The following is a 26,295-nucleotide window of genomic DNA, read 5'->3' as shown; positions in this document are numbered from 1 at the left end:
ATGGTGATGATGGTGTTCTCATGTTTTTGCTGCCATTGTCCTTGTAGATAGAAATCATGGATTTGGAAGATGCCTTTTAAGGAAGCTTGGTAAGTGGTGCAGTGCACCATATAGATGTTGTTCAATGCTGCAGTGCTGCCTCAGTGGTGGAGGGAGTGAATATTGAAGGTGTTAGATGGGGTACCAGTCAGCTGCATGGTAATGAGTTTCTTGAATGTTGTGGAGTTGCACCTATCTGGACAAGTGGAAGGTATTCAATTCCTAATGGAGAGGTTTTGCCTGAAACATTGATTTTCCTGCTCCTCTGATGCTGCCTGACCTGCTGTGCTTTTCCAGACAATATTCAGTCACACACCTGACTTGCCTTATAAATGGTGGGCAGATTTTGAGGAGTCAGAGAGTGAGTTATTGCAGAATTTCTAGTCTCTGATCAGCTATTACATCCACCGTATTAATTTGACTGGTCTAGTTCAGTGTTTGATCAATTTAACCCCTAAGAGGTTTGTAGTCAAAGATTCAGTGAAAGTAAGGCCGTTAACTGTCAAAAGATGATGTTTGCATCCTCTCATTGGAGATGTTCATTGCTGGTACTTGTGCGTTGCAAATGGTAGTTGCCAGTTGTTCAGGCCTTGCTGCATTTGGACTTGGACTGCTTCAGTATCCGAGGAGTCATGAATGGGGCTGAAGGTTGTGCAGTCATTTTTATATTTGTTCATGGAATGTGGGTGTTGCTGGCTATGCCAGCATTTATTGCCCATTTGTAATTGCACTGTAGAAGGTAGTGTTGAGCTGCCTTCTTGAATCACTGCAGTCCTTCAATTCTTGGCAAACATCCCCACCTCTGACCTTCTTGAGGGAAGGCCGTTGATTAAGCAAATGAAGATGGTTGTACCTCGGATACTACTCTGAGGGACTCTTTGTCAGCTCTTGTATCGCAGTGGCAGCTTCCCTATTTATAGAACAGGAGGCCTAGGAGTCCCAGCTGCTGCAAAGGGGTATAATAACAGGTTGATTTTGAAATATCCAGCCTGAGCAACTCCTGCAGTGATGTTCTGTGGCTAAGACAATTAACCTCCAACAATCACAACCATGATCCTTTGTACTTGCTGTGACTGTAACCATTGGAAAGATTTTTTCCCCTTTCTCTTTTTCACTCCAGTTTTGATTTCAGTTTCAATCATTTCAGCTATACTCTTGCATTTCAATCATTTCAGCTATAAATTGGTATGTGGTGGTAAGCCATTGGAAATTTTTTTTCTGTAACGACAGTGTAAGCTATTCAAGGCTTTAAAAATTAAATTCTTAATGTATCTGTGATTCTTGAACGTAAATATTTATGCCTTTTAATTGAGTTTGTTACTCTATTGGAATATTTGCTAAATTATAAGTTTGTGATTTTCACTGCAAGGGAAATTGATCACAATTTAAGGTTGTGGTTCAGATTTCTATTGTGATACTATTACATTTAATGTTCTGGAGATCCAAATTCACATCCCACAATGGCAGATGTTGAAGTTTGAATATATTAAAAAAATTCTAGAATTGAGAATCTGCTGATGACCACAAAACCATTGCCGGTTGTCAGCAAAACCCATGTGGCTCAATGATGTTCTTCAGGGAAGGAAATCTGCCATCTCTGCCTAGTCTGGCCTACATGTGAGTCCAGATCCACAGAAATGTGGTTGATTCTCAACTACCCTCTGACAGGCAAACCACATAGTTCAAGGGGAGCTATGGGCGGGCAACAAATGCTGGCCAGCCAGCAATGTCCATGTCCAACATGTGAATAAAACAATGTATCTGAACCTTTGATCACCATATGAATGAAAGGCAGCATTGATTGAATGTATTTGGCATGTTCATAAGAAGGAGAAAGTGAGGTCTGCAGATGCTGGAGATCAGAGCTGGAAATGTGTTGCTGGAAAAGCGCAGCAGGTCAGGCAGCATCCAGGGAACAGGAGAATCAACGTTTCGGGCATAAGCCCTTCTTCAGGAATGAGGAAAGTTTGTCCAGCAGGCTAAGATAAAAGGTAGGGAGGAGGGACTTGGGAGAGGGGCGTCGGAAATGTGATAGGTGGAAAGAGGTCAAGGTGAGGGTGATAGGTCAGACTGGGGTGGGGGCGGAGAGGGCGGGAAGAAGATCTCAGGTTAGGAAGGCGATGCTGAATTTGATGGATTTGACTCCTCTGGGACACCCGGACCAACCAACACAACCACCCTGTTGCGGGCATTTGACAAAATGAAAATGGCAGTCTTCCTTCCCTAAAATACAAGAGTGAACCAGATGGGACTTTCAAATAATCAACAATGGTTTCAAGTAAATTAGACTCTTACTTCTATATTTTTCATTGAATTAGTTGGGCCCCTGAACCAACATTGTGTAGCTGACTTTTACATTGAGTGCTGTTAGCACCATTGATCAAACGGGTGTCAGGGATGACTTTATGTGATCATCATTTACTGGGATCAGTATCCAATGATGCTCCACTGAAAGTTGTTCACATGATGGCCACAGTGAAGTACAGATTAGATTTTAAAATTGCCAAATGATCTACATCTGTAACAGGAAGATCATGTTGTTGCAGAAGAAGCAGCAGCTCAGCAGTGCTGTACAGCCCTAGGTTGTTGTCACAGATATTCCTCTACCTTCGGATTTTTTCTCTATGCCCATCTGAAAGAAGACTCAGGTATGCTCACTTGTGATTGAATGTGATCAAATGTGATTGAAAAGAGCCCTCAATTGAAGAAAGCAAACAATGCACTCCTTTCCCAACTTTCTGTACTTCAATAATTTTGAAATTGTTTGATTTTTGCAAGCCTATGTAATTCCAACCCTAAGTACTGTAATAGTTAATGCTATGGTATCAAATTGAGACACACACACATAGTTTCTTTTTCCAAGCATGTGTTCGTGTGGACATATAGGGAATTTATGAGGGAATTAACATTTAACTCAGATGAGTTATATGCTGACAGTTCATAATTGTTTACCTGTAGCTAAAGACTAATTAATTGCAAAAATTTTTGTTAAGTACAGAAACCTGAAGTGTGTTCTCTGTTCTGAAAGTAGTAACTTGGGGAATCTTTACACAATTTAGAATTATTTTTTAATTTTGTGATGACTCTGAGAATAACAGGGCTTGATTTCCAGTGTATTACCCCAGCAAGGTATTTATTCATCATTATTATACTCCAAAGGCCAAAAAACCTTTTGCTTGCTTTATGATGAATGTTAATACACAACAGAATACTGCTGGAGGAACTTTAGTGGGTGGATGAGAAGTTGAGAGATGTTTACAACAAAGGTTGGGGAACTGGTTGCTTGGATTGGAATGCATAATTTTATTTGTTCAGTACCAAGCAGTCTCCTATCCTGCAACAATCTGAGTTGGCCTGGCAATGATATCCCATCCTCATCTTTCTCCTGCTCCCACAGAGTCTTTGAATCTGAAGACTGGTGAAGTGAGCTCCTTATTTGTCCTTCACCTTCACCCTTCCCTGCTGCATGATGTTCGTTCAGACACATCTATTGCTCTTAGCCTCTTCAGCATTACACTTCATTGCTTGATGATACCCCTTGTCATCTTATGAATTGCTTTCGAGCACTCTCGCATCTCAATGAAGGTTTTGTTTACTTTTCACATGTGTCATCAGCCACTTTAAAGTGTACATCCCACATCTTCCAGAAATCAGCTCTTACGTTTGCTTCCTGCAAAGGAAAGGCTCGAACAGTTCAATACTCTCAGCATCAGTGTATAATTCTGGCTCTCAAAGAATCCAGTAAAGATCTGACCTTTTTTTAATTCATTGATTGGATGTGGTTATTGCTGACGAAGGCAATATTTACTGCTCACCTTTAATTGCCAAGAGGATAGTAAAGAGTCAATTACGTTGCTTTGGGTCTAGAGTCATGTGTAGGCCAGACCACCTAAAGATGGCAGGTTCCTTTCCTAAAGTTACATTAGTGAACCACTTGGTTTGTCCAATAATGGTTTCATGGTCATCATTAGATCCTTAAGTCTCAATTTTTATTGAATTCAAATTCCATCTGCCATGGCGGCATTCAAACTGTGTCCCCAGAAAATTACTTGGGTAATAGTCCAAGCAATAATACCATTGGGCCATCACGTCCCCAAAGAACATTTTTCTTGTGGTTGGGCATCAGACACAGGGTAAATGGTGTATGAAAGCTCTTGGTTGATGAGGTGATCAACACATTGTTGGCACTTTATATCTGTCAGAACCCAGCCACTGCCAAATGCTTGTACATTTTACCTGTCGTTATCACAGGAAAATTTATATTATACATTTGCATTTGTGGAATCCACATTATAGGAGAGATGTGATTTGAATGGAGAGGGTGCAGAGGACATTTATCAGAATGTTGCCTTGGCAAGAGAGAGATAGTGAGGCGAAGGGATTGAATAGAGTGGGTTATTTTCCTTGGAGCTGAGAAAACTGAAGGGGAACAGGATTGACATGTATAAAATTATGAGGGGCATAGATAGAGTAAACGGGAAGGAAATGTTCCCCTTGCTGGAGGGGTTGATGAGTAGGGTACCTAGTATAAAGTAGGGGCCAGAAGGCTTGTGAGGAAAGTTTCTTCACCCAAAGGATGGTGGGATTTTGGAACTCATCTGCTTGTCAGAACAATGGAGGCGGAAATCCTCATAACGGTAAAGCACTTAGATGTGCACTTATAATGCCAAGGCATTCCAGGCAATGTGCCAAGTGCTGGAAAATGGAATTGAATGGTTAGGTGTTTTTCTTTGACTGGCACAGATTCGATAGGTTGAAGGATTTTTTCTATACTGTAGACTTTTTTGACTTTGAAAATAATAAAGCAATGACCCGTATTATGCCCTTATGTGTTAGAACAGAAGAACATAAGAACTAGGAGCAGGAGTAGGCCATCTGGCCCTTCGAGCCTGCTCCGCCACTCAATAAGGTCATGGCTGATCTTTTCATAGACTCAGCTCCACTCACCTACCCTCTCACCATAATTATTAATTCTTTTATTGTTCAAAAAAGTATCTATCTTAGCTTTCAAAATGTTTACCGAACTAGCATCAACTACTTCACTGAGCAAGAAATGCCATAGATTCACAACCCTCTGGATGAAGAAGTTCCTTCTCAATTCTGTCCTAAGTCTGTTCCCTCTAATTTTGAGGCTATGCCCTCTTGTCCTAATTTCACCTGCCAGTGGAAACATCTTCTCTACTTCTATCTTATCTCTTCCCTTCATAATTGTATATGTTTCTATAAGATCCCCCTCATTCTTGTGAATTCCAGTGAATATAATCCCCATTTACTCAGTCTCTCCTCTCAACTCCGGAATCAACCTAGTGAACCTCCTCTGCCCCCCCCCTCCAGTGGCAGTTCATCCTTTCTCAAGTAAGGAAACCAAAACTGCATGCAGTACTCCAGGTGTGGCTTCACTAGCACCCTGTACAGCTGCAATGTAATCTCCCTGCTTTTAAACTCGATCTCTTTAGCAATGAAGGACGAAATTCCATTTGCCTTCCTAATTACTTGTACCTGCAGGCCAATCTTCCTTCTGTGATTCATGCACAAGGACCCTCTGGTCCCTTTGCATAGCAGCATGCTGTAACATTTTACCATTCAAGTAAAAGTCCTTTTTACTGTTACTCCTACCAAAATGGATGACGTCACACTTATTAACATTGTCTTCCATCTGCCATTCCTATGCCCAATGTATCTATAGTCCTCTGCAAAGTTTCACAGTCCTCTGCACACTTTGCTCTACAACCCATCTTAGTGTCATCTGCAAACTTTGACATACTACACATGGTCCACAACTCTAAACCGTCTATAGACATTGTGAGTAATTGCAGTCCTAACATTGATCCCTGAAGCACACCACTAGTCACTGATTGCTAACCGGATGACTTTTGAGGAATAGATAACAGAATTACTTGTACAGTTATTTTGGTATTGATAGTTACAGTAATGTAACTTGATATAGTGACTTAAGTCAGTAGTTTATAAATCACTGTAAGCAGAATAAACACGGTTTTCAAAATTGTAACCGAATAATATTTGTTGGGTTCGGCTAAACAGTGCGATAAAATTCCTGTCACGTAGCTTTTAGCTGGGCTTGTTTTAAACTGAGTAACAAATGTGTACATTTTGATGTATCTCCTTAATACTTGAATGCAAGTAGTGGATTTACTGCTGCTTTGAAGCAGTTGGATCTTTCTCTGTGTACTACTTCAAAAAGTTGTCAGCTCACTATCTGACTCACTGGATGTCTTCTTTCACCTGTTTGATGTTTCTTCGTTTTTAGACCTAATGGTTTGTTTTTACTACTTTTTCTTATCACTTTTCTCTGTCAAATTCCTAAAACATTTTAAATTCATAGCTTTACCATCATATGAAGTTGATTTCAAACTTGTGAACTTTTCCCCACAGAGTTTATGCTAAAATAGTAGTATCGCCTTCAGTAACAAATCTTGTGGGATTGAATTACCTGAGGCTGCAGCTTTTGTTGTGTCCTGAGCCTGGTGATCACAATGTCTCTTTGCTTTCTAAACATTTGCACTATTGGATTTGAATTATGGAGAAGCTATTTGACCTTGAAGGTTATTCATTGCAGTTTGTATCAACACTGGAAGATATTCCACAGAACGCTATTGAATCCACCCTATAAATGAAGTTGTCTGCAAAGGTTAAACAATTGAGTGCAGCTCTTTCACAAGTGAAGAATGCATTTGCAATTATGCATTACCTTTTCATACCTGCAAGTATTCCCAAATGGCAATTAAGCAGTGGGATTTTGCTTTTGAAATTAGATCACTATACGTAAAGTGAATGAATGACTAGATAGACAGATCTTTTTCTCCGTACTGGCTGAAGGAAGACTGTTGGTTAGGACACCAGGAAGACTTCTGAACTACTAGAACAGATACGTAACTTAGTATTTCATGTGAAAAACATTCCTTCAAGCTGCGTGCAAGTGCCAATCTAATTTACGTACATTGCCCTCATGGAAATTCTGACTCTGAGATATAGGAGTGGTATCAAGTGAACTAATCTGATACTTGTAAACATAATTACTAAATTAGTGTGTAGTACTTTAGTTAAGCAATTCCACTTTGTCCCATTATTTCATTTGTGTGTTGCACCTATTCAGCAACAGAATTTTATAATGCATCAGTCTTATCTTCACATACCAGGCTACCAAGAAATGGTGCCAGTGTTTGTTTGATTATTCAAGGAGAAAGTGAGGTCTGCAGATGCTGGAGATCAGAGCTGAAAATGTGTCGCTGGAACAGCGCACAGGTTAGGAAGCATCCAGGGAACAGGAGAATCGACGTTTCGGGCATAAGCCCTTCTTCAGGAAAGCATGGGCATAAGCCCTTCCTGAAGAAGGGCTTATGCCCGAAACGTCGATTCTCCTGTTCCCTGGATGCTGCCTGACCTGCTGCGCTGTTCCAGCGACACATTTTCAGCTTTGTTTGATTATTGACTTATTGCTGTGTCATTCATATTCTGAGGTGCAAAGAATTCCGTAAAGAGAGCTTGATAGCTGCTAAGTGAGAATTCCAGTTGTGATAGCTGATTGTTCTTGTTCCTAGTACTAGGTCATAACTTTGTTTTCCCAGTTGTGATGGTTTGTATAATATACAGTAGTTCTGGTAAATTTGGATAAAACAGAAAATGCTGAAAATGTGGGTTATCCAGCATCTGTGGAGAGCACAGTTAATGTTTTATTTCCTGTTCCTACCATTTCCAGTATGTTTTTTCTTGTATGTTTTTTGTTAATTATTCAATACACCTGCTCAGAATTCACCTGCTAAACAGATTAAGCTCACTTCTCTGACAGTTGATCTCCATCTGTTTGTTTTTAATAACAAAATGTTGAAGTAGGTATATTTATAGAAGATATTCTGAACCAGGAGGCCCAAGTTCAAGTCCCATCTGCTTAAGAAGTGTGTAATAAAATCTTTGAACAGTTGATTTAAAAATATCTGAGGAATTCTTTGACTCTAGCGGCACAAAAATATTCAGAAGATTGTGTATGAACTAACCTGTTCATTTTATATGTCTATTTATATTTGGAATTGGTCACTGGTCAATTTAGAGAAGCACTGGTACTGAAGTGGTGAAATATTTTTGAATCTCTCAGCATGGAAAGAGGCCATTTGGCCTATCGAGGTGTGTTCTAGAATATCTGAATAGTCTCCCTCCTATGCACATAGTCCACATTCCAGCAAAATCTTTGCCTTCAAATAATGGGATTAGAAGAATTATGTTGAGGACCCTCAAAGTGTAAAGTGTACCTGATGGAATGCTACTTTAATCTTTTTTAAGGGTTAATATTAGTAGCTTCTTGAATATAAGTGTAACTTTCTGGTTTTTAGCTGGAATATAGAGGCAAAGGTTATGCTGCAATTGCATATAGTTCTAGTTAGACCATGTAAAGTGTTGTAACCCTGGTAGAGACTAGGAACTGTTTTTATTTGAAATCTGAAAACCTAATTACTTCTGGAAAGAATCAGACTGCAAGGTTGATTTGTTTAAAACCAAAAATAATTGTGCTAGAATCAATGAAGATGAACAATAATAATTGCAATAACTTAATCAGTTGGTAAAGGTATTAAAAGTATAATTAGCATAGTTATACTTACTGTAAACTGAACTTAAATGTCTTCCTACATTCATTTGATTTCAATCCCGAGCAATTGCAGTGAGATCCTTCTGCTCCTTGCTAACAGCATTCTTGAACCCCAATGATTGCAGCAGTTCAGTAAGGTGTCTCACTATCACCTTCAAGGACAATAAATTGCTGGCCTGCTATGTGATTTCCGCATGCTGTGAAAAATAAGAACAAACCCCTCCAGTCTGCTAATACACTTTCTTTTTAAACTTCTTCCTTTCTTAAATGTTTCAGTTGTAATTAACGTTTTGAGTTATAAAAACTGAGGTAATATTTCATGTCTGTGACCTTGCATCAACCCTGAAACATTATCGCACGCTCTTTCTCTCGCTCCCCCCCCCCCGCCCCAACCTCCCTACAAAGGTGTTGCTAAGACTTCTGCAATTTACCAGCACTTTCTATTTGTGTTCACTTCTTCCTATTAGCCACAATCTTTACTGAAAACAGTGACAGTTGTCATTTGTCCAGTATGTTTTATTTTTAATAAATTGATTACACTTTTTACTCCAACTCAATTTAAGGTTATTGTTTATAAATCTTTTCACATGACTTAGAGTTTTGTGAAGATAAATTTCATGACTATAGGTCTAGATTTCATGGCGAGTGGCAGTGACAGCATTCACTTCTGACCTCTAAGGTTGCTACAAAGATGTACTTTGTGGAGTGGATTTTCTCTTTTCCTGGTGCAAAGTTGAGTGAGATCTCCAGGCATCCAGCTAAGTGCTATCATTAATCAGAGTTTGCAACCAATTGCATTCATGTGTTCTCATAGTCATGAAACTAGGAAGTTAAACTTGCTGTCCTTCATTTTTTAATTACATTTTGAAGAGGAGAAATAAGACAAATGCATGTAGTAAAGGTAGAAGCTGTAATGTCAAGCTTTTCCAATTTCAAAAAAAGTGAAATTTTTGAACATAATTGAGAAATTTGTTGTTCCAAAGGTGTGAAATTATGATTTCAGGGTTACTGAGGTTCATAAGTAATTATGAACTTGTGTTTTAAAGATCTAGTTAATTGTAAGGACACCTCCAATAAGACTAACAGCATAAAGGAACTGTAATGACTGCTGACCAGGGTGGGGCCAGGGAATGCTTTTCAACAGTGCACTGTACGGAGAGGTGTACATTCACTGAGAGCAGCATTTCAATTTCTGTAACGGAAATAGAAATTGCTGGAAAAACACACCAAATCTGGCTGTGTCTGTAGAGTGTGAATCGATAAAGCTTTCTGCTGGAAAAAGCAGAGTAGGTCAGGCAGCATCCGAGAAGCAAGAGAATCTAGGTCTTTAGTTTTACTGAAGGGTCCTGCCTGAAACGTCATCTCTCCTGCTCCTCTTATGTTTTCTGACCTGCTGTGCTTTTTCCAGCGTAATGCTTTTCGACTCTGGCTTTCCAGCATCTGCAGTCTTTACTATCTCCTCTCTGGAGGGAAGGCAGAGTTAACATTTTGGGTCCAGTGACCCTTCAGAACTGACTGTAGCTAGGAAAAGGTTGGTGTATAAACACTAAAGATTGGGGTGGGGGAGGAAGGGAGGGGAGAGGGAAGGAGTGAACGATGTGTGGAGATGGAGCCCAGAGAGAACGAAACATTGGGCAGACAAAGGACAGCTTGGGAAAATTAATGGCTTCCAATGGGAATAATTAGTAGCTGACAGTCATAGACTCGTAGAGCTGCACAGCATGGAAACAGACCCTTCAGTCCAAATCATCCATGCCTACCAGATATCCTAACTCAATCTAATCCCATTTGCCAGCACTTGGCCCATATCCCTCTAAACCCTTCCTCTTCATATACCCATCCAGATGCTTTTTAAATGCTGCAATTGTACCAGCCGCCACCTTTGCTGTGAGTCATGAACTATTTTCTTAAACATTTTTCATTGTTTCTCAACTATCTTTTCCACTAAAGTCCTTTTCCAGTTCACAAGGACACTGGTCCCAGTACAGTCCAAGTGAACAGTGCGTAATATGTGGTAGCAGCCCATGTGAGGACAAGCCCTAATATGTAGGGGTTGGGGTACAGACATGGGACAAGCTGTTCAGCCCCTAAAACTATTGAGCTCTGTATTGAGTTCAGAAAACTGTGGGTTCCCAAGTGGGAAGTGAGATGTGGTTCTTCCAGCTTGCACTGAGCTTTGCTGAAGAACTGCAGCAATCCCAAGACATAGATGTTGGCCAGTAAACAGTGATATGTTGAGATGGCAAGCAATCAGATGCTTAGGGTCATTTTTGAAGACATAAAGAAGATGGTCTGCAAAGTGGTTTTTACAACTTCCATGCACCACCTTCAGTTTCCATATTTAACTGTACACATGTGAAACCCAGAAATTCTAGTCAGTTTCCTGAAAAGGAATGACTGAGAACGCATCACTGTTTTGTCATCATTACTCTGTCAAAATCTGAACCTTGGTGTTGGAGACTGTGGATGAGGAGGGAGGAGATAAAAAAACTTATCATTTTCAACTCTTGTGTTTGCATTGGAAGAGGATAAGTTATTAAAAGTGATTCAGGACTGGTAATGAGTGATCGTCCTTTCAGAATGCTGAGAAAAGGAGAAGATGATGTTTTTCATGCCATCAGGCTGAAGGTTGTGCAAATAACAGTGTGAACTACTGAATCAGGAGGAAGACAAGCTGAGTACAAGAATAAGCTATTGTAGTTCTGGGAAGGGGATGTTTCTTTTTCCCTTATCTTGCAATGATCCAATAAATTTCATTCATTATGGATTATGCAAAAGATTTTTGGGAAAAAAGTTTGGATGTACACTTCGGACAGAACTGTTTTGGAATCCTATTGGAACCTCAGTATGAATGATCAGTTTTGAAATAAGTGGACTAAGCATGAAAATCAGCAATAAGTAGAACATAATTATCAGAGGCTCCGTTCTGATCTCAGTCATGTTGATTCTAATGCCCTGCATCTCTTGGTGATGGGAGATTTATTTGTTCTTGTGATCTCCCACACACTCTTCTCAATGTCAGTTGGACTGTTGAGTACTGACATCAAATGAATGGAGAGGTGATGCTTCCTTGGTTAGCGGCTGTCTTATTATAGTCACCTGGAGCATTTGTTTGCCCCTTTGCCACTATTGGCAAGTCTTGATTCATTCTGTCCAGCTCAGGCAGGCCTTATATTAGAAAGGCTGCAAGGAAAAAGCAAAAATTTGCATTTCTAGCCCTGCTCCTTCCGTACCCAATGGATTGCACTTAATTTGTGGCTGGTTGAGAGTCCCCACAGCAGCTTATGGCATACACATTGTTGCAAAAATTCTTTGTTAGTGTCTTAGATACATTGTATGCAATAACTAATTTTGTTGATTGACTAAATTTGGCTGGATGTTTGCTTGACTTCACAGTAGACTGAACACTAATTTAGTCCTGCTACATACCATAACTTTGCCAGAATTAGTCATAAGATGGGACCTAGCTATGCTGATAAACTGTAGCAAATTTTGGTTCATGAACTAAATTCACTGTATTATTTTGATATTAAAATAGTCATGGTGTGAGATACTGATCGGTTATAACAAGATGACATTGGATTTGTGACTTTGAAAATGTGTCATTGGTGTAAAATCAAGTTGTGAAATATGATGAATTAATGCACTACTTGATAGAAAAAATCTATTACTTTACAATTATTGCCTTAGTCAAGCCTACTACAGTGTATAATCAATTACTCTTGTGTTGTCATATTTGTAACTGAATGTGTCCTTTGTAATAAGTGCTTAAATATGATTTCTGATTTCTTCCTCCCACCCCTCCTTCCAGTATGAGTTTCTGGATTTGAGTGGATCAGTCACGTTAGCATGGGTTGGAGATGGAACTGGTGTAAGTATGATGTGAATTTTTTTTTATTATTGCTGTTGAACTGATGAGTTTTTAAAATTTTTAAGGTTTGCAGTCATACATCAACAAAGTTTAATATTGCATTAATTCTTCAAAATGTTGTTATGGACTAGACCAGACCACTTAAAACATTTTTAAGCAGGCAGCCCCAGACCATCACTTTGCAATTTGTTTCGATAAGTGTACGGTGAAAATTATCCAGACAAAAATTTATTTACAACTTTTACACAATGAAACACAAAGAACAGAATAAAGAACCCCTACAGAATTCAACCTATCCAACTAGACTTAAATATGCTGTTCTGAATACACACAACAGTCCCAATAAGCAAACTCACTTTTAAAAAACAGGCTAAATGGAACACATGCTTTCAGGTTGAAGTTGAAAGGCTGAAAAGAGAGAGACATTCCATACAGCTCCCTGTTGAACTTCCAAGCTCAAGACTGAACTAAAAACTGCTCAGCCCAGGTCAGCTGGAGAGCTGACCGCTCCCCTCTCTTTATTCAGGCCACTTCTAAAGTATAACCATTTTGGCCTGAAGTCCCATCCTTTTACATATAAAACAGAAGGCCTTTCAAATTCCTTTTCATCTCTGTACCAAACCAGATTGATCAGGTATATTGCCCCTCTGATAAAAATCAAGTTCAGAGTCTCCTTGAGCCAAGGAACAGCTTTTAGAAAAAAAGGTGACTAGCTCTGAGACAAAAGGAATAATTGCTGAAAGCTGGGGCCAATTATATTGAAGAATATGAAGTATGTTTGATGTTAAACTGATTCTGTGTACTGTGCAAGTAGGTTTTCTGGGGTGCAACTTAAATTTGGTGTAAAATTGAAGATTTTTTAAAATACATATTGCATCAATAAATTGGTTAACACTGCCTTTCAGAATTCAGGAGAATTATGTGTGTTAAAGTCTTCCTGTTCTCATTTAAATAGTATATTTTAACCAGATTTGTTTACTATTATTCTAAAAAGAAGCAAGTTTTAAGCCAATCACAGTCAATCTTGATTAGGTCTCCCAAATTGCATGGAGTCTGCAGTCTAGTTTTTTACCATTATAATAAACTGGACTCGATTACTACCTTTATAAACAACAGAAATTTTGTCTCCTGAGAAAATATTGTGCCAGAATTAGTGTCAGTGCAGTTGGGTTCTATAATCACCAGTGCAGACATTTCTAGAAGCTGTGCCAATAATTAGCAGGTTTCATTTGTGGATTCTTTTAATTGCTACTGTCTGGTTATTGGAACTCCTTGATGATTTGCTTGATATACTCATTCTATAGCTCAAATAAAAATGGTCAGAATTCTTTCTGCAGATTTTTAGTGCAACTGTCTTGCTGGTACTTGTGTCTGTGCACAAATAATTGAGGACAGGATCAGGCTTGTTCGCTTTCTACAAATAGACTGCAGACATTCATTGTGTAAGCTCTTGCATAATCGTGAGGTACTGAAAGTTAGCTTGTTTATAAGAATCTTTAGAAGAGGAGGCAGAAAAAGAAACGTTATTCAAGTATAGTGATATGAGTTTAGTAAAGCCAATTAATAAATGATGTTACTTTTTGTAAATAAGGTATTACTGACCAGGAGTATTGAGTCTTCAGATTTCCCAAAAATATTTACAGTAGATAGGCTAGACTTTCTTAGTTTTGTACTACTTGATGTGATCATTTTAAATATGATTTGGCTCTCTGATACCCTTTTTAGAAGTCTCAAAAGCATCAAATTGCATTTTTTAAGCTAACTTGCCAATGGAGCCATTTTCCATGCAGAGTTTCTTAAAACCTGGTTCTTTTGAAAAAATAAATTATTTTAATATATTCAAGTGGTAAAGAAGTGACGAGGCAAAATTTGCTATGTAAAATCTATGTGCCTTGCCTTCTTTTTTTTTCCCCATGTGATCCGTGTCAGTAGCCTGACTAGCATTTATTGCCTTTCCCAAATTGCCCTTGAGGATGTAGTGAGCTATCTTTTTGAGTCAGAGATGTACAGCATGGAAATAGACCCTTTGGTCCAACCCGTCCATGCCGACCAGATATCCCAACCCAATCTATTCCCACCTTCTAGCACCCGGCCCGCATCCCTCCAAACCCTTCCTGTTGATGCAGGTTTTGGGGATTTAGGTGCATCCATAGTGCTGTCAGAAAGAAAGCTGTCGGGTTCTGAAGTGTGTCAGAGTCATAGAATCATAGAGATATGCAGCACTGAAACAGACTCTTCAGTCTGACTTGTCCATGCCAACTAGATATCTTAACCTAATCTAGTCCCATTTGCCAGCACTTGGCCCATATCCCTCTATTCATATTCATATACCTATTCCTATTCATAAAACCATCCAGATGCCTTATAACTGTTGCAATTGTACCAGCCGCCATCACTTCCTCTGGCAGCTCATTCTATACACGCACCATCGTCTGTGGAAAAAATTGCCCATTAGTCTCTTTATATCTTTCCCCTCTCACCCTTAACCTATGCCCTCTAGTTCTGGACTCTCCCACCCAGGGAAAAGACCTTGTCTATTTAGCCTATCCATGCCCCTCATGATTTTATAAACCTCTATAAGGTTACTCCTCAGCCTCCGACGCTCCAGGGAAAACGGCCCCAACCTATTCAGCCTCTCCCTATAGTTCAAATCCTCCAATCCTGTGAACATACTTGTAAACTTTTCTAAACCCTTCCAAGTTTCACAATATTCTTCTGATAGGAAGGAGACCAGAATTGCGCACAGTGTTCCAAAAGTGGTCTAACCAATATTTCAAGTCTGGGTGGTGCGTGGCTTGGAGGGGAACTTGCTGGTGATGGTGATTCCATTCAATTTGTCCTTTTGGTGGCAGATGTCGTGGGTTTGGAAGTTGCTGTTGAAGGAACCTGGGTGATTTATTGCAGTGCATCTTGTAGTCTGCGCACATTGCTGCAACTGACCATCAGTGTTGAAGGTTGTGAATAGGATTCCAGTCAAGTGGGCTGCTTTGTCTTGGATGGTGTTGAGCATGTGTTGTTAGAGCTGCACCCATCTGGGCAAGTGGAGAGTATTCCATCCCGTTCTTCTTGACTTGTGCATTGTAGATTGTGGCAGGTTATTTGGAGACTGAGGTGAGTTAGTCGCCAAATTTCTTAGCCTCTATCTTGTTTTAATAATTACTATATTTATATGGTTACTCCAATTCAGTTTCTGATCGATGATAACCCTAAGGTATGGTATGAGTTAAGAATAAATCAGGCTGTTGGGCCCACTTTGCCATTGAATAAAATCATAGTTGATCTGTTTGTTTTAAATTCCATATTCCCACTTGTTTTAAGATCAGCTTTGATTCTGTCATCTAACAAAAATGTCTGCCTTAAAATTATTTAATGATCCTGTCTGCTCCACCTTCTGAGGCATAAGTTCCAAAATTAGTCAACCCTCAGAAAAATATTCCCATCACTTCTGACCTAAAAGGGAGATCTCAGATTTTTAACTAGTGCCCTCTAGTTCTGGACTTGCCCTCGAAAATATTTCCACACCCACCTTGTTAAGGTCTTTTGGGATGTTGGATATTTCAGTCGTCTCACCCCTTGATGTTTTCTCTCTTTTTTTCTGCTGCGTAGACTTAAGAAGTCTGCACAGCAGCAGCTTCCAAAACTGAAGGTTTATGCTCAGAATAGCATGGCATGTCAGTCCTTACTCTTCTAAACTCCAGTGCAAGCAAGCCCAGCTTGTCCAACTTTTTCTCAAAAGATAATCCATTATTCCAACTATCAAACTAGTAAACTTCCTCTGAACGCCCCCAACACACTTACATCCTTACATAAATTACAAAACCAAAACTCAGTATATTATATCTGTGATGTGAGTCTTGTTAATGTCCTGTATTACATTCTTTCTGTCTGCTCAGGTATCTCAAAGGATGACATTTTATTGCTGTCTTAGTCACTTGCTGTAATTGCATAATTTTTTTTGACTTATGCACTGTAACACTTCACACCGTAGGGATTTGAAGAATCTATAAAAACAGGCCATTTGGCCCCTCGAGTCTACACTGACCCGCAGGGCATCCCACTCCCTACCCTCTGCCTGTAACCCTGCATTCCCTGTGGCCAATCCACCTGGCCTGCACATGCCTGGGCACTTGGGTCCCCCTGCACCAGTAATTCTGCAGTTATGTTTTGATATTAATTCTGCTTTTCTATTCTTGCTGCAAAAATGAACAATTTCAAGTTTAGCAGATTCTTCATCTGCCAGATTTTTACCTTTTTCCTCCATACTCCATCTATCTATATAGCTGTGTAACCTCCATAAGACACTTTCACAATCGTGTTTCCTTCATTTTTGTTTCCCTAATGCAGGGCCCTCCGAGGTCTAGTGACTTCTGTATGTGGAAATCAATATATCAGCATGCTAGTTGACATGTGCAGGACCTTCCAATGGCTGCATGGCTCAGAAGGAGCATTGCTTCACAATATTCATTCTGACCTACCTTTGTGGCAACTAGACTTGCAGATGACATCTACACTTCCCCCACCTAAATCATTTGATTTAAATTGTAAAAACGATAGGGAATTTAATAATGGAAATGCCATTTGAAGGTCAAGGGAAGATGGTTTGATACTTTCTTGTTTGACCTTATCATTGGCATTTTTGAAGCAGGAATGCTATTTCCCACTTGACATTACCCAGGTTTGGCCTTATCCAGGCTTGATGGGAATGGACATTGGCTGCTTCAATCTCTGAGGAGTCAAATGCTGCTGAACATTGTCCAATCATCTGCTAATATCCCCACTCTGACACTGATGAAGGAAGCTCTTTCGTGACGTAACTGAAGCTGCTTGGGATGGGGAACTCTTGAAGTGATGTTTTGGGACTGAAATGAATGGCTTTCAACAATGACACTCCCCTTCCTTTGTGCTAGGTATGACTCCAATCAGTGGAGAGTTTTCCCTCGGTTGACTTCAGTTTTATTAATGTTGCTTGATGCCATACTTTCAAATACAGCCTTGATGTCAAAGGCAGTGACTATTATTTCACTTCTAGAGTTGGGTGTTTTTGCCCATGTTTAGACCAAGACTACAATAAGGTCAAGAGCTGAGTGACCCTGGTAGTCTCTAAACTGAGCATTATCAATCAGAATTTGCCTCTTAATTTAATGCTAACTTACTTGAAGAGTATTGATCTTTAAACTTACTCGCACTCATTAAACTTGAGCATGAGGTCGTTTGTGCTAAGCTATTTTTTAGGTTTTCCAAAAACGCTAGTTGTAAATTAAACTGTAGATTCCCCTATTCCATGCACACAGGCTAGTGTAAGCTTGTGGGGAAAATAATTTAGCTTTTGAAAATCTTCCCTTCATTGTTCCTCCATTTGTCATGTCTACAATGCTGCGTGTTTAGTGCTTCTTGCTGATGTATGCAAGAGTAGCATTTGGCAACATGGGGTTTTGACACCGACTTAATCCCCTTTTTATTATAGTATGCTATTCACTTGTGTTCTTGAGCAGCTTCTCACCTTTTTAAAAAGATTTGAACAAGGACACCACGTGGGTAAATAACAGAATGGTTTTAAAATGCTCTTCCTTCATTCTAGCTCCTTGGAGTTGTGGATATCTCCAATCTTCACTTTTCTGTAATATGTATTTCTCTGTCTGACTACAGCAGTGGTATCTGAATTTTGTGCATGAGATATGTGCTTTAAATTAACAGGAATGAATTATCAGACAAATAATTTTTGATAAAGCCCTGAACTGCATGTTGTACCAAATTCTTTTGGTGGTCTTAATTTATGCTTTGGTGACTTGCCATTCAAGTCTTAATATAAAGGTTTTTTAAAAGTCTTTCTCCCTGATGTGTTTTCAGAGTTATTTCATGTTATCAGGTTTGCAATCTCTGTATTTGTTTTCTCTGAAACAATAGTTCATCAAACAATAGTTCTATAGATATGCAGCTGTAGTGAATTGAAAGTGCTGAATGTCAGATTTAATGTGTTTGCATTCCTCTGTATCTATAGGTGGGAGAAGTATAATTGAACCTCATTTGTGCATGTGCTGTTTGCAAGCCCCATGCATTATGTTGAATTTTACTTTTGTGCACATTTGAAACTGCTACAAATGTAGAATGAAAGCACTAATTTCATCATTCTTTCAGAATTTTTGATTTTCTAAACCAACCGTTCAATATAAATTTTAGTTGTGAAAACATATTTTGATCAAAATATTTGAGTATGGTACTGGTGCAACCTGAAAATTAGCTAAACTGTATGCTCAGATCTCACAATTCAATTTCAGCTTAGCATTATCAGTCTAGGATCTAAACCTCTGCTTTTTGGAAAGACTTGAGACATTTCTAAATAAAACTTTACATTTGTATTGTATACTTAATCATTTTCATTAATGTGTACAGTTACAAGTGTAAATGTTGAAGTTTTAAATTTCATTATATACTTTTTTAATTTTTGTGAACCTTGTGAGGACCCAAATTATGTAATTTCAGAATGGTACATTTCCAATACAATACTAGCTATTGTGTCTCATAATGTAATACCTTTTAACTTTGTAAATCCTATCCAAGTTACCACTGCAACTACTTTGGAACCTATGTGCCCTATATGCCAAAATGCATGCACAATAGCTGTGATATCATCAGCCAAAATCAGAATTGAATAAACCAAGTCATTCTGTAATCCTGTCCCCAAGCTGTACTTGCCATATGAACTTGGAGCAACTCTTCAAAAAGTAGTCACTATGACTGCTTTACTACTATTTAGAAAGTAAATTGATGTACGCTTACTCAATGCTGAGTTTCACTGTGATGGTACTTGTCCTTAGAATATGATTTCAAACTGATTTTCTCCTTTCTACATCCCCTTTTTTAAAATAAAACAATTGTCATCCTTAAGCTGCTTTCCTGTGCTGTTCTGGTCATCTGGACACTTCAAGTATGATGTGTAATTTCCCCAGCATCAGACCTGTAAAATAGCCCTAACAGTTACTCTCTTTCTAGTCACCAAGTTCTTTTCATTACTAAGCATTTATTCTTGGAGGGTTCTTATCTGAAGTTCTTTTGAAAGATTAGTTTTTTTTTAAGAGTCCGTTTTTCAGAACTGAGTTGCTATTCATAGTTGTTCAATATGGCCAGCCATAGTCAAGATTTAAAAGAAAGTTCACTTATTTGGTTATGTTTTTCCAAAAAAAATGCTTTGGTCATGAACCTTTGAGGGAAGTGTTTCAGTTATATGATTTATTTTTGTTAATTTGTGCAACTTTCAGTCTTGTAAGTTGATTTGTGTGGGTTGGCATGTGTGACCATCAGAAATGTGATCAATCGAACAGCTGGCAAAACTGCTTCAACATGCAAAACATTTGAAGAGGTTTTCTGCAGACCTACCCAACTTGGATGTGAGTGGCGGTGATTTAATTTATAGATAGTTCTACTTTTAGTTTTGACTCCCATTTGCAGCATGTCTGCAGAGTGCCACAGATTGTCACTGATCTGGTGAGTTCATAGCAAGCCGTTCTAGTGAGCTATTGGTAAATAATGTGGAAGTATTCTATTGAATAGAACTGTGAATCTGGGGGGGAAAGCAACATCAATACATGAGATCAATTTAATTGTTTTCATCTGCAGGTACTCTTGGCATTAACAACATTCCAGTTGCCATTATTGGGAGTTAACTTTGGACAGTCACGCTTATATAGAAGGTAAAGTGTGTGGGTTCTCACCTTATAAATTAATATCTTTGTTAAAAAATATAAGAAGTTTTGCAGATCTTGTTTGAATTTTGGATAGTGTTATATATGATAGTTCTTGCCTGAAAGAGTTAACTGACATCACAAGGTAAGTCTGTTCAGAGTGTAAATGACTGTTTCTGGGAGGTGCTAAGCAATGCTGTTATCTTCTCCAGTGTGCTTCAAAAATTGTTCTTAGTACTATCATCACATGCTGTTGACACTTATGTGTAATTATCGTTGGGTTAAGCCTCTTATAAGAGGCAGTTTTGCATCTTAAATGTACTGTAACTAGCTTTATAAGTAATAAACCTATTTACTGTTCATCAGGCTTAAGCTTGCACTCTGTCTGATGTTGAGTGAGCACTTTCACCTGTCATGGTATCAATAAGCTGGCTAAATAGCAGTAAGAAGGATAGGGGTGTGACCCAAGATATCCCCGATCATATCCAACATTAGCAGCTAGTGACAGCAATGGCGAATTATAAATTGGTGAGCAGTAGTATGATTCATTGTCTTTTATAAGATTATGTCAGCAGTGCAGACTTTTGCCCACACAGTGCTGGCCTAAAAAAAGTATTCAGTTTATATGAAACCCATAGCCATCTGAGGAGAAGAAACAGGGGGAAAGAAAACTCTGGTCAGGAAATTGAGCTTGTATCTTTAAATATTTAAAATTGCAAACAGGCTGTCAGCTATTGTGCAACAGTAAAAAGCTGTAGGAGCCCGAAGAACCCTAAGTATACCTGTAACAGCTCAAATAAGCTAAAAAAAAAATTCAAAGTTGGTGAATGATATGCTGAGCCTCACCAAAGCTACAGGTGAATGAATCAAATTTGTCTTAGGTGGGATTCAATGGCTGGCATTGGACCCCTGTCTTAAGTTACTTCCCTGACGTGGGAGGGTGTAAAAATTGTATTTAAAAATAAATTTCAAGACTGCGAAGCAAATAGAAGCTTAAAATACCATATTAAGCAAACAAGCAGCATTGATACAATTTTAGGGTAATACCTGAACTCATCTGAATCATTTATCATAGAGTTCATGCAGGTTAGCAGTCACCTAACTAATTTTAAATTTGTAACATGAGTGAGTGTTGTGCTCTTGGCTTAAAAAAAAACTTGGCTGAGTAGAATGGAAATGAGCTTCTGACAAAGAACTGCACGAATATCGTTGCTCAAGTTCAAAGACATGCTAACGCCACTCTTAAAATACAGACTGATACTGTGGAATAAGGTTGCATTAGCAGTAATCAACATTTCTCACATCTAATTAGAAATGCATGCTTTGCTCTCCAAATTCTACAGAATGTTGAAGAATTTCACCTAGCTCAGAACCAAATACCAGCGATCGTAGAAACTTCTCTCAACAAGAGGCAGACGTTATTGACCTTTGCTTGCTGAACCTAAAGAAAATGTATTCCACTCGAGATTAATTACACTTGTGTCCAACAATTCTTCATTCTTGATCAAAAGCTGTGGCTGATTTTGCAAGTTTGGAGGGATTATTCTCATCTTTCAACAGCAGATAAATCTTCAGAATCTGATTATTGGGTACCCTGGTCATTGTAATAAGATTGTAAGACACAGGAGCAGAACTTCGGCTATTCAGCCCCTTGAGTCTTTCTGCCATTCAATCATGGCTGATAAGTTTCTCAGGAGAAAGAGAGGACTATAGATGCTGGAGATCAGAGTTGAGAGTGTGGTGCTGGAAAAGCACAGCAGGTCAGGCAGCATCCGAGGAAAAGGAGGATCGATGTTTTGGGCATAAGCCCTTCATCATCAGGCTTATGCCCAAAAGGTTGATTCTTCTGCTCCTCTTATGTAGCCTGACCTGATAAGTTTCTCAACCCATTCTCCTGCTTTCTCCCCATAACCCTTGATCCCCTTGATATCTTTCTGTCTTAAATATATTCAATGACCTGGTCTCCACGAGACCATGTGTGGCAATGAATTCCATAGATTCACCACTCTCCAACTATAGGAGTTGCTCCTTATCTCCATTCTAAAAGGTCTCCCTTTTACTTGAAGGCAATGTCCTCTGGTCCGAGTAATGACTGGGAGTTGAAGGTAGACACATGATACAATCAGTTCAGCTGTTGAGAAGAGTCTATACTGAAATATCATAGCCAGTATTATTGTCTGTGATAGAATCTTATAACTCTTTTGCTAAAGGTTGTGAGCAGGTATTGAGGATCCCATGAGTCTAAATCATTACAGCATCAACGAAAGAAGACTTCATTGTCATAACTGTATTCTGCCATGAATTGAGCAAACTGGAAACCCTTCAAGGGAAACAAAGCAATGAGAGTTCCACGCTTTTGAATTTAGATTGTAGCTACTATGCAGTGCTAAAAGTGTCTAATTATTTATTCCTAATTCTGTGAAAGCATCCATTGATAAAGGAACTGTGATTGCTGCATTATTCCTCATTCTTTAACCACTCTAAATTTGGTATATTAACAGTCTCCAACTGCAAGATGTTTTGTAATAGAATTTACAAAAAATGTTTGGTGTGTTTCTTGTATGCTATTGTGAACTGTCAATAGCCATTGCTGATAAAAAAGTTTCATTTAGACAATAATAAAATCTTTGTGATGGCAATAAAAGCTAGGTTTCCACTAATAATTTGTAGATTTATTTGTTTTACTTAATAGCTTCTGTCAACTGTTGCAGTGATATGAAATGTCATTTATGCTTTTGAACAGTTTTAAAATTTTTAGAACCGAATAGAAAGGAAACGATAAATATATAACTGACGCAAACAAGAATAGTTCAAAGTTTGTGCAAAGATTTGTAGCTCGGGTGCTCGTTGTTGTGGTTCTGTTCGCCAAGCTGGAAGTTTTTGTTGCAAATGGTTCGTCCCCTGGCTAGGCGACATCATCAGTGCTTGGGAGCCTCCTGCGAAGCGCTTCTTTGATGTTTCCTCCGGTGTTTATAGTGGTCTGTCCCTGCCGCTTCCGGTTGTCAGTTTCAGCTGTCCCCTGTAGTGGTTGGTATATTGGGTCCAGGTCGATGTGTTTGTTAATGGAGTTTGTGGATGAATGCCATGCCATGTGAATGGCATTCATCCACAAACTCCATCAACAAACACACCGACCTGGACCCAATATACCAACCACTACAGCGGACAGCTGAAACTGACAACCGGAAGCGGCAGGGACAGACCACTATAAACACCGGAGGAAACATCAAAGAAGCGTTTCGCAGGAGGCTCCCAAGCACTGATGATGTCGCCTAGCCAGGGGATGAAACATTTGCAACAAAAACTTCCAGCTTGGCGAACAGAACCACAACAACAAGAATAGTAGAACTATGTTAAGATCTAATAACGTCTTGCTTTAATTTGAGTACCACATGTACATTACCTGTTAAGTTTTTATTTATGCTTGAGAGCCACTTTGAAACATTTTCTGGCCAACTATTCACTTTGCTCCTTCTACTTGCAACTGAGAATTAGGCAGATTAATAGTCCATGAAGAAATAGACTATTTGAAATCTGCTATATTGGAACCGATACAAAATTAATTTCTACCATTGTTGGACACAGTAATTTACCCTACCCAATGAGTATTAATTGTTATGACTACTTTAAGAATAAGACCATAAGATATGGGAGCAGAATTAGGCCATTTGGCCCATCGAGTCTGCTGCGCCATTTGATCACAGCTGATAAGTTTATCAACCTAATATAAAGTGATGGGGATGTACAGCACAGAAAAAGATCCTTCCACCCAACTCATCTATGCTGATCAGATATCATAACCTAATATAGTCCCATTTGCTAGCCCTTGGTCCAGATCCCTCTAAACCCTTCCTATTCATGTAACCATCAGATGCCTATTAAATGCTGTAATTGTCCCAGTCTCCCACTTCCTCTGGCAGCTCATTCCATACACGCACCACCCGCTCTGTGAAACAGTTGCCCCTTTGATTCCTTTTAAATCTTTCCCCTCTCACCCGAAACCTATGCCCTCTTGTTCTGGACCCTCCCTCAACTCCAGGGAAAAGACCTTGTCTATTTACTCTACCCCTCATGATTTTATAAACCTCTGTAAGGTCACTCCTCAGCCTCTGATGCTGCAGGGAAAATGGCCCCAGCCTATTCAGCCTCTCCCTATAGCTCAAATCCTCTGACCCTGGCAGCATCCTTGTAAATCTTTTCTGAACCCTTTCAAGTTTCACAATATCCTTCCTTTGGAGGGAGACCAGAATTGCACACAATATTCCAAGTGACCTAATCAATATCCTATACAGCTGAAACATGACCTCCCAACTCCGATACTCGATGTTCTGACCAATAATGGCAAGTGTATGTTTTGCCTGTCTTCTGTCTGTCACTTTTGATCACCATACTAACAGCCTATCTTTCTCCTACTTAAATACACTCAGTGACTTGGCAGCCACAGCCTTCTCTGACAATACAGATTGACCACACCCTGACTGAAGTATTTTACTCTCCTCTCATTTCTAAAGGGTTGTCCCTTCGCTCTGAGGCCGTTCACTTGGGTCTTAGTCTCCTATCATATTATGGTCATTGTCTACTAAGAGTTCCTTCCTCTTGAGCTCCCTAATCAAGTCTGCCTTATTATACATCACCAAATCCAGAATTGACTGTTCCTTAGTGGGCCCTACAGCAAGCTGCTCCTAAAAATTCATCTTAGACATTCCTCAAATTTCTTTTATTGAGATTTTTTTCCCTGATTTTATCCAGTCCACCTGCATATTCAAGTCTCCCATGATTAATGTAATAATGCCTTTCTTACATTTTTCTTTCCCACATCCTGACTACTACTACTAGGAGGTTTGTACACAAGTTCCGTCATGGCCCTTTTCCCTTTGTGGTTCCTCAACTCTACCCTCTCAGATTCTGTGCCTTCTGACTCTATATCACTTCTTTCTTTTAATTTTAATTTCTGGATCAACTAGATCTTCTCCTCCCACTCCAAGTTCCTCTGCAGTCCAGATGAGAGATCCTGGGCACCAGGCAGTCAACACAGCCTTTGATACTTTTGATGCTGGCCACAGAGAACATAGTCTATTCCTCTGACTATATTATCTCCTATTACAAGTACATTTCTCTTTCTTTTTCTCTCCACTTTTGAATGGCTCCCTGTACCATGGTGCTATGGTCAGTTTGTTCAGCCTCCATACAGCCTCTGCTCTCATTCACACTGTGAGTAAGAATCTCAAACCTGTTAGGCAAGCTCGTGGGCTGAGACTGCTTCAGCACTACTTCCTGGATCCCTCTCCTTGCCTTGCTCTTAGTCACATCCTCATATCCCTGATCACTGATCGAGTTTGAGGTGGTTTATTTAAGGGCTGTGACTGTCACCTGAAACACCGCATCCTGGTAACTCTCCCACTCCAAAGTTTTGCACCGCTTAAAACTCACACCAGCTCATCAACTCTGAGGCAGAGTTCCTAAAATAATTAACAATTGCCACAGATGTGGTCACTATGAACCACAATGGGGTCCACTAACTCACACAACATGCCGTCACAACATATTGCTCTGCATGTCCATTTCACTTAGTCCTTAATTTGATTTTAGAAATTTTCTACTGGGCTGTTAAGTTTGCAACCTGTAAATATTACTCCTGTTTACCTTGCTCTGAAGGTAAGCAATGATAGTCAAATTAGTAAGCTATCATCAATCAATGAACTTCCAGTTTACCTGTGATATCACTCTTTTGTACTGGGCCCGATTCTGGGCTTCAGTTTGGCCTCTTTTTAAAAAAGCACCATAGAAGCTATGAGCCAAAAAAAGGAAGCAAGCAAAAAAGCATCTCTTCCCTCTGAACTGAATTCCCACACTATCTCCCAATGCCTTTTCACGGGACTACTGAAATTTAAACTTTTAACGTGGAGAAAGAAAAAGATTTACAAGTAATGTTCTCGTTGCCTCCGAATTTCCTGAATTATATAATCACACTAGGAGAAAATGAGGACTGCAGATGCTGGAGATCAGAGCTGAAAAGTGTGTTGCTGGAAAAGCACAGCAGGTCAGGCAGCATCCAAGGAGCAGGCGAATCGATGTTTCGGGCATAAGCCCTTCTTCAGGAATGAGGA

General features: G+C 39.3%; 1 protein-coding gene across 1 annotated transcript in view; it reads left to right on the top strand.

Moving 5' to 3' along the window:
- LOC122563138 (sortilin-like) overlaps positions 1–26,295 on the top strand; it is a 79,743-nt gene that overhangs the window by 2,781 nt on the left and 50,667 nt on the right. Inside the window, exons 2-3 of the mRNA XM_043716597.1 lie at positions 12,450–12,509; positions 20,124–20,197. Of these exons, the coding sequence (XP_043572532.1) occupies positions 12,450–12,509; positions 20,124–20,197 (134 nt within the window). The remainder of the gene's footprint in view (positions 1–12,449; positions 12,510–20,123; positions 20,198–26,295) is intronic.

Source organism: Chiloscyllium plagiosum, chromosome 26, assembly GCF_004010195.1.
Source record: "Chiloscyllium plagiosum isolate BGI_BamShark_2017 chromosome 26, ASM401019v2, whole genome shotgun sequence".
NCBI lineage: Eukaryota > Metazoa > Chordata > Chondrichthyes > Orectolobiformes > Hemiscylliidae > Chiloscyllium > Chiloscyllium plagiosum.
The sequence above is the reverse complement of the archived record's forward strand: the minus strand, read 5'-3'. Positions and strand labels throughout refer to the sequence as shown.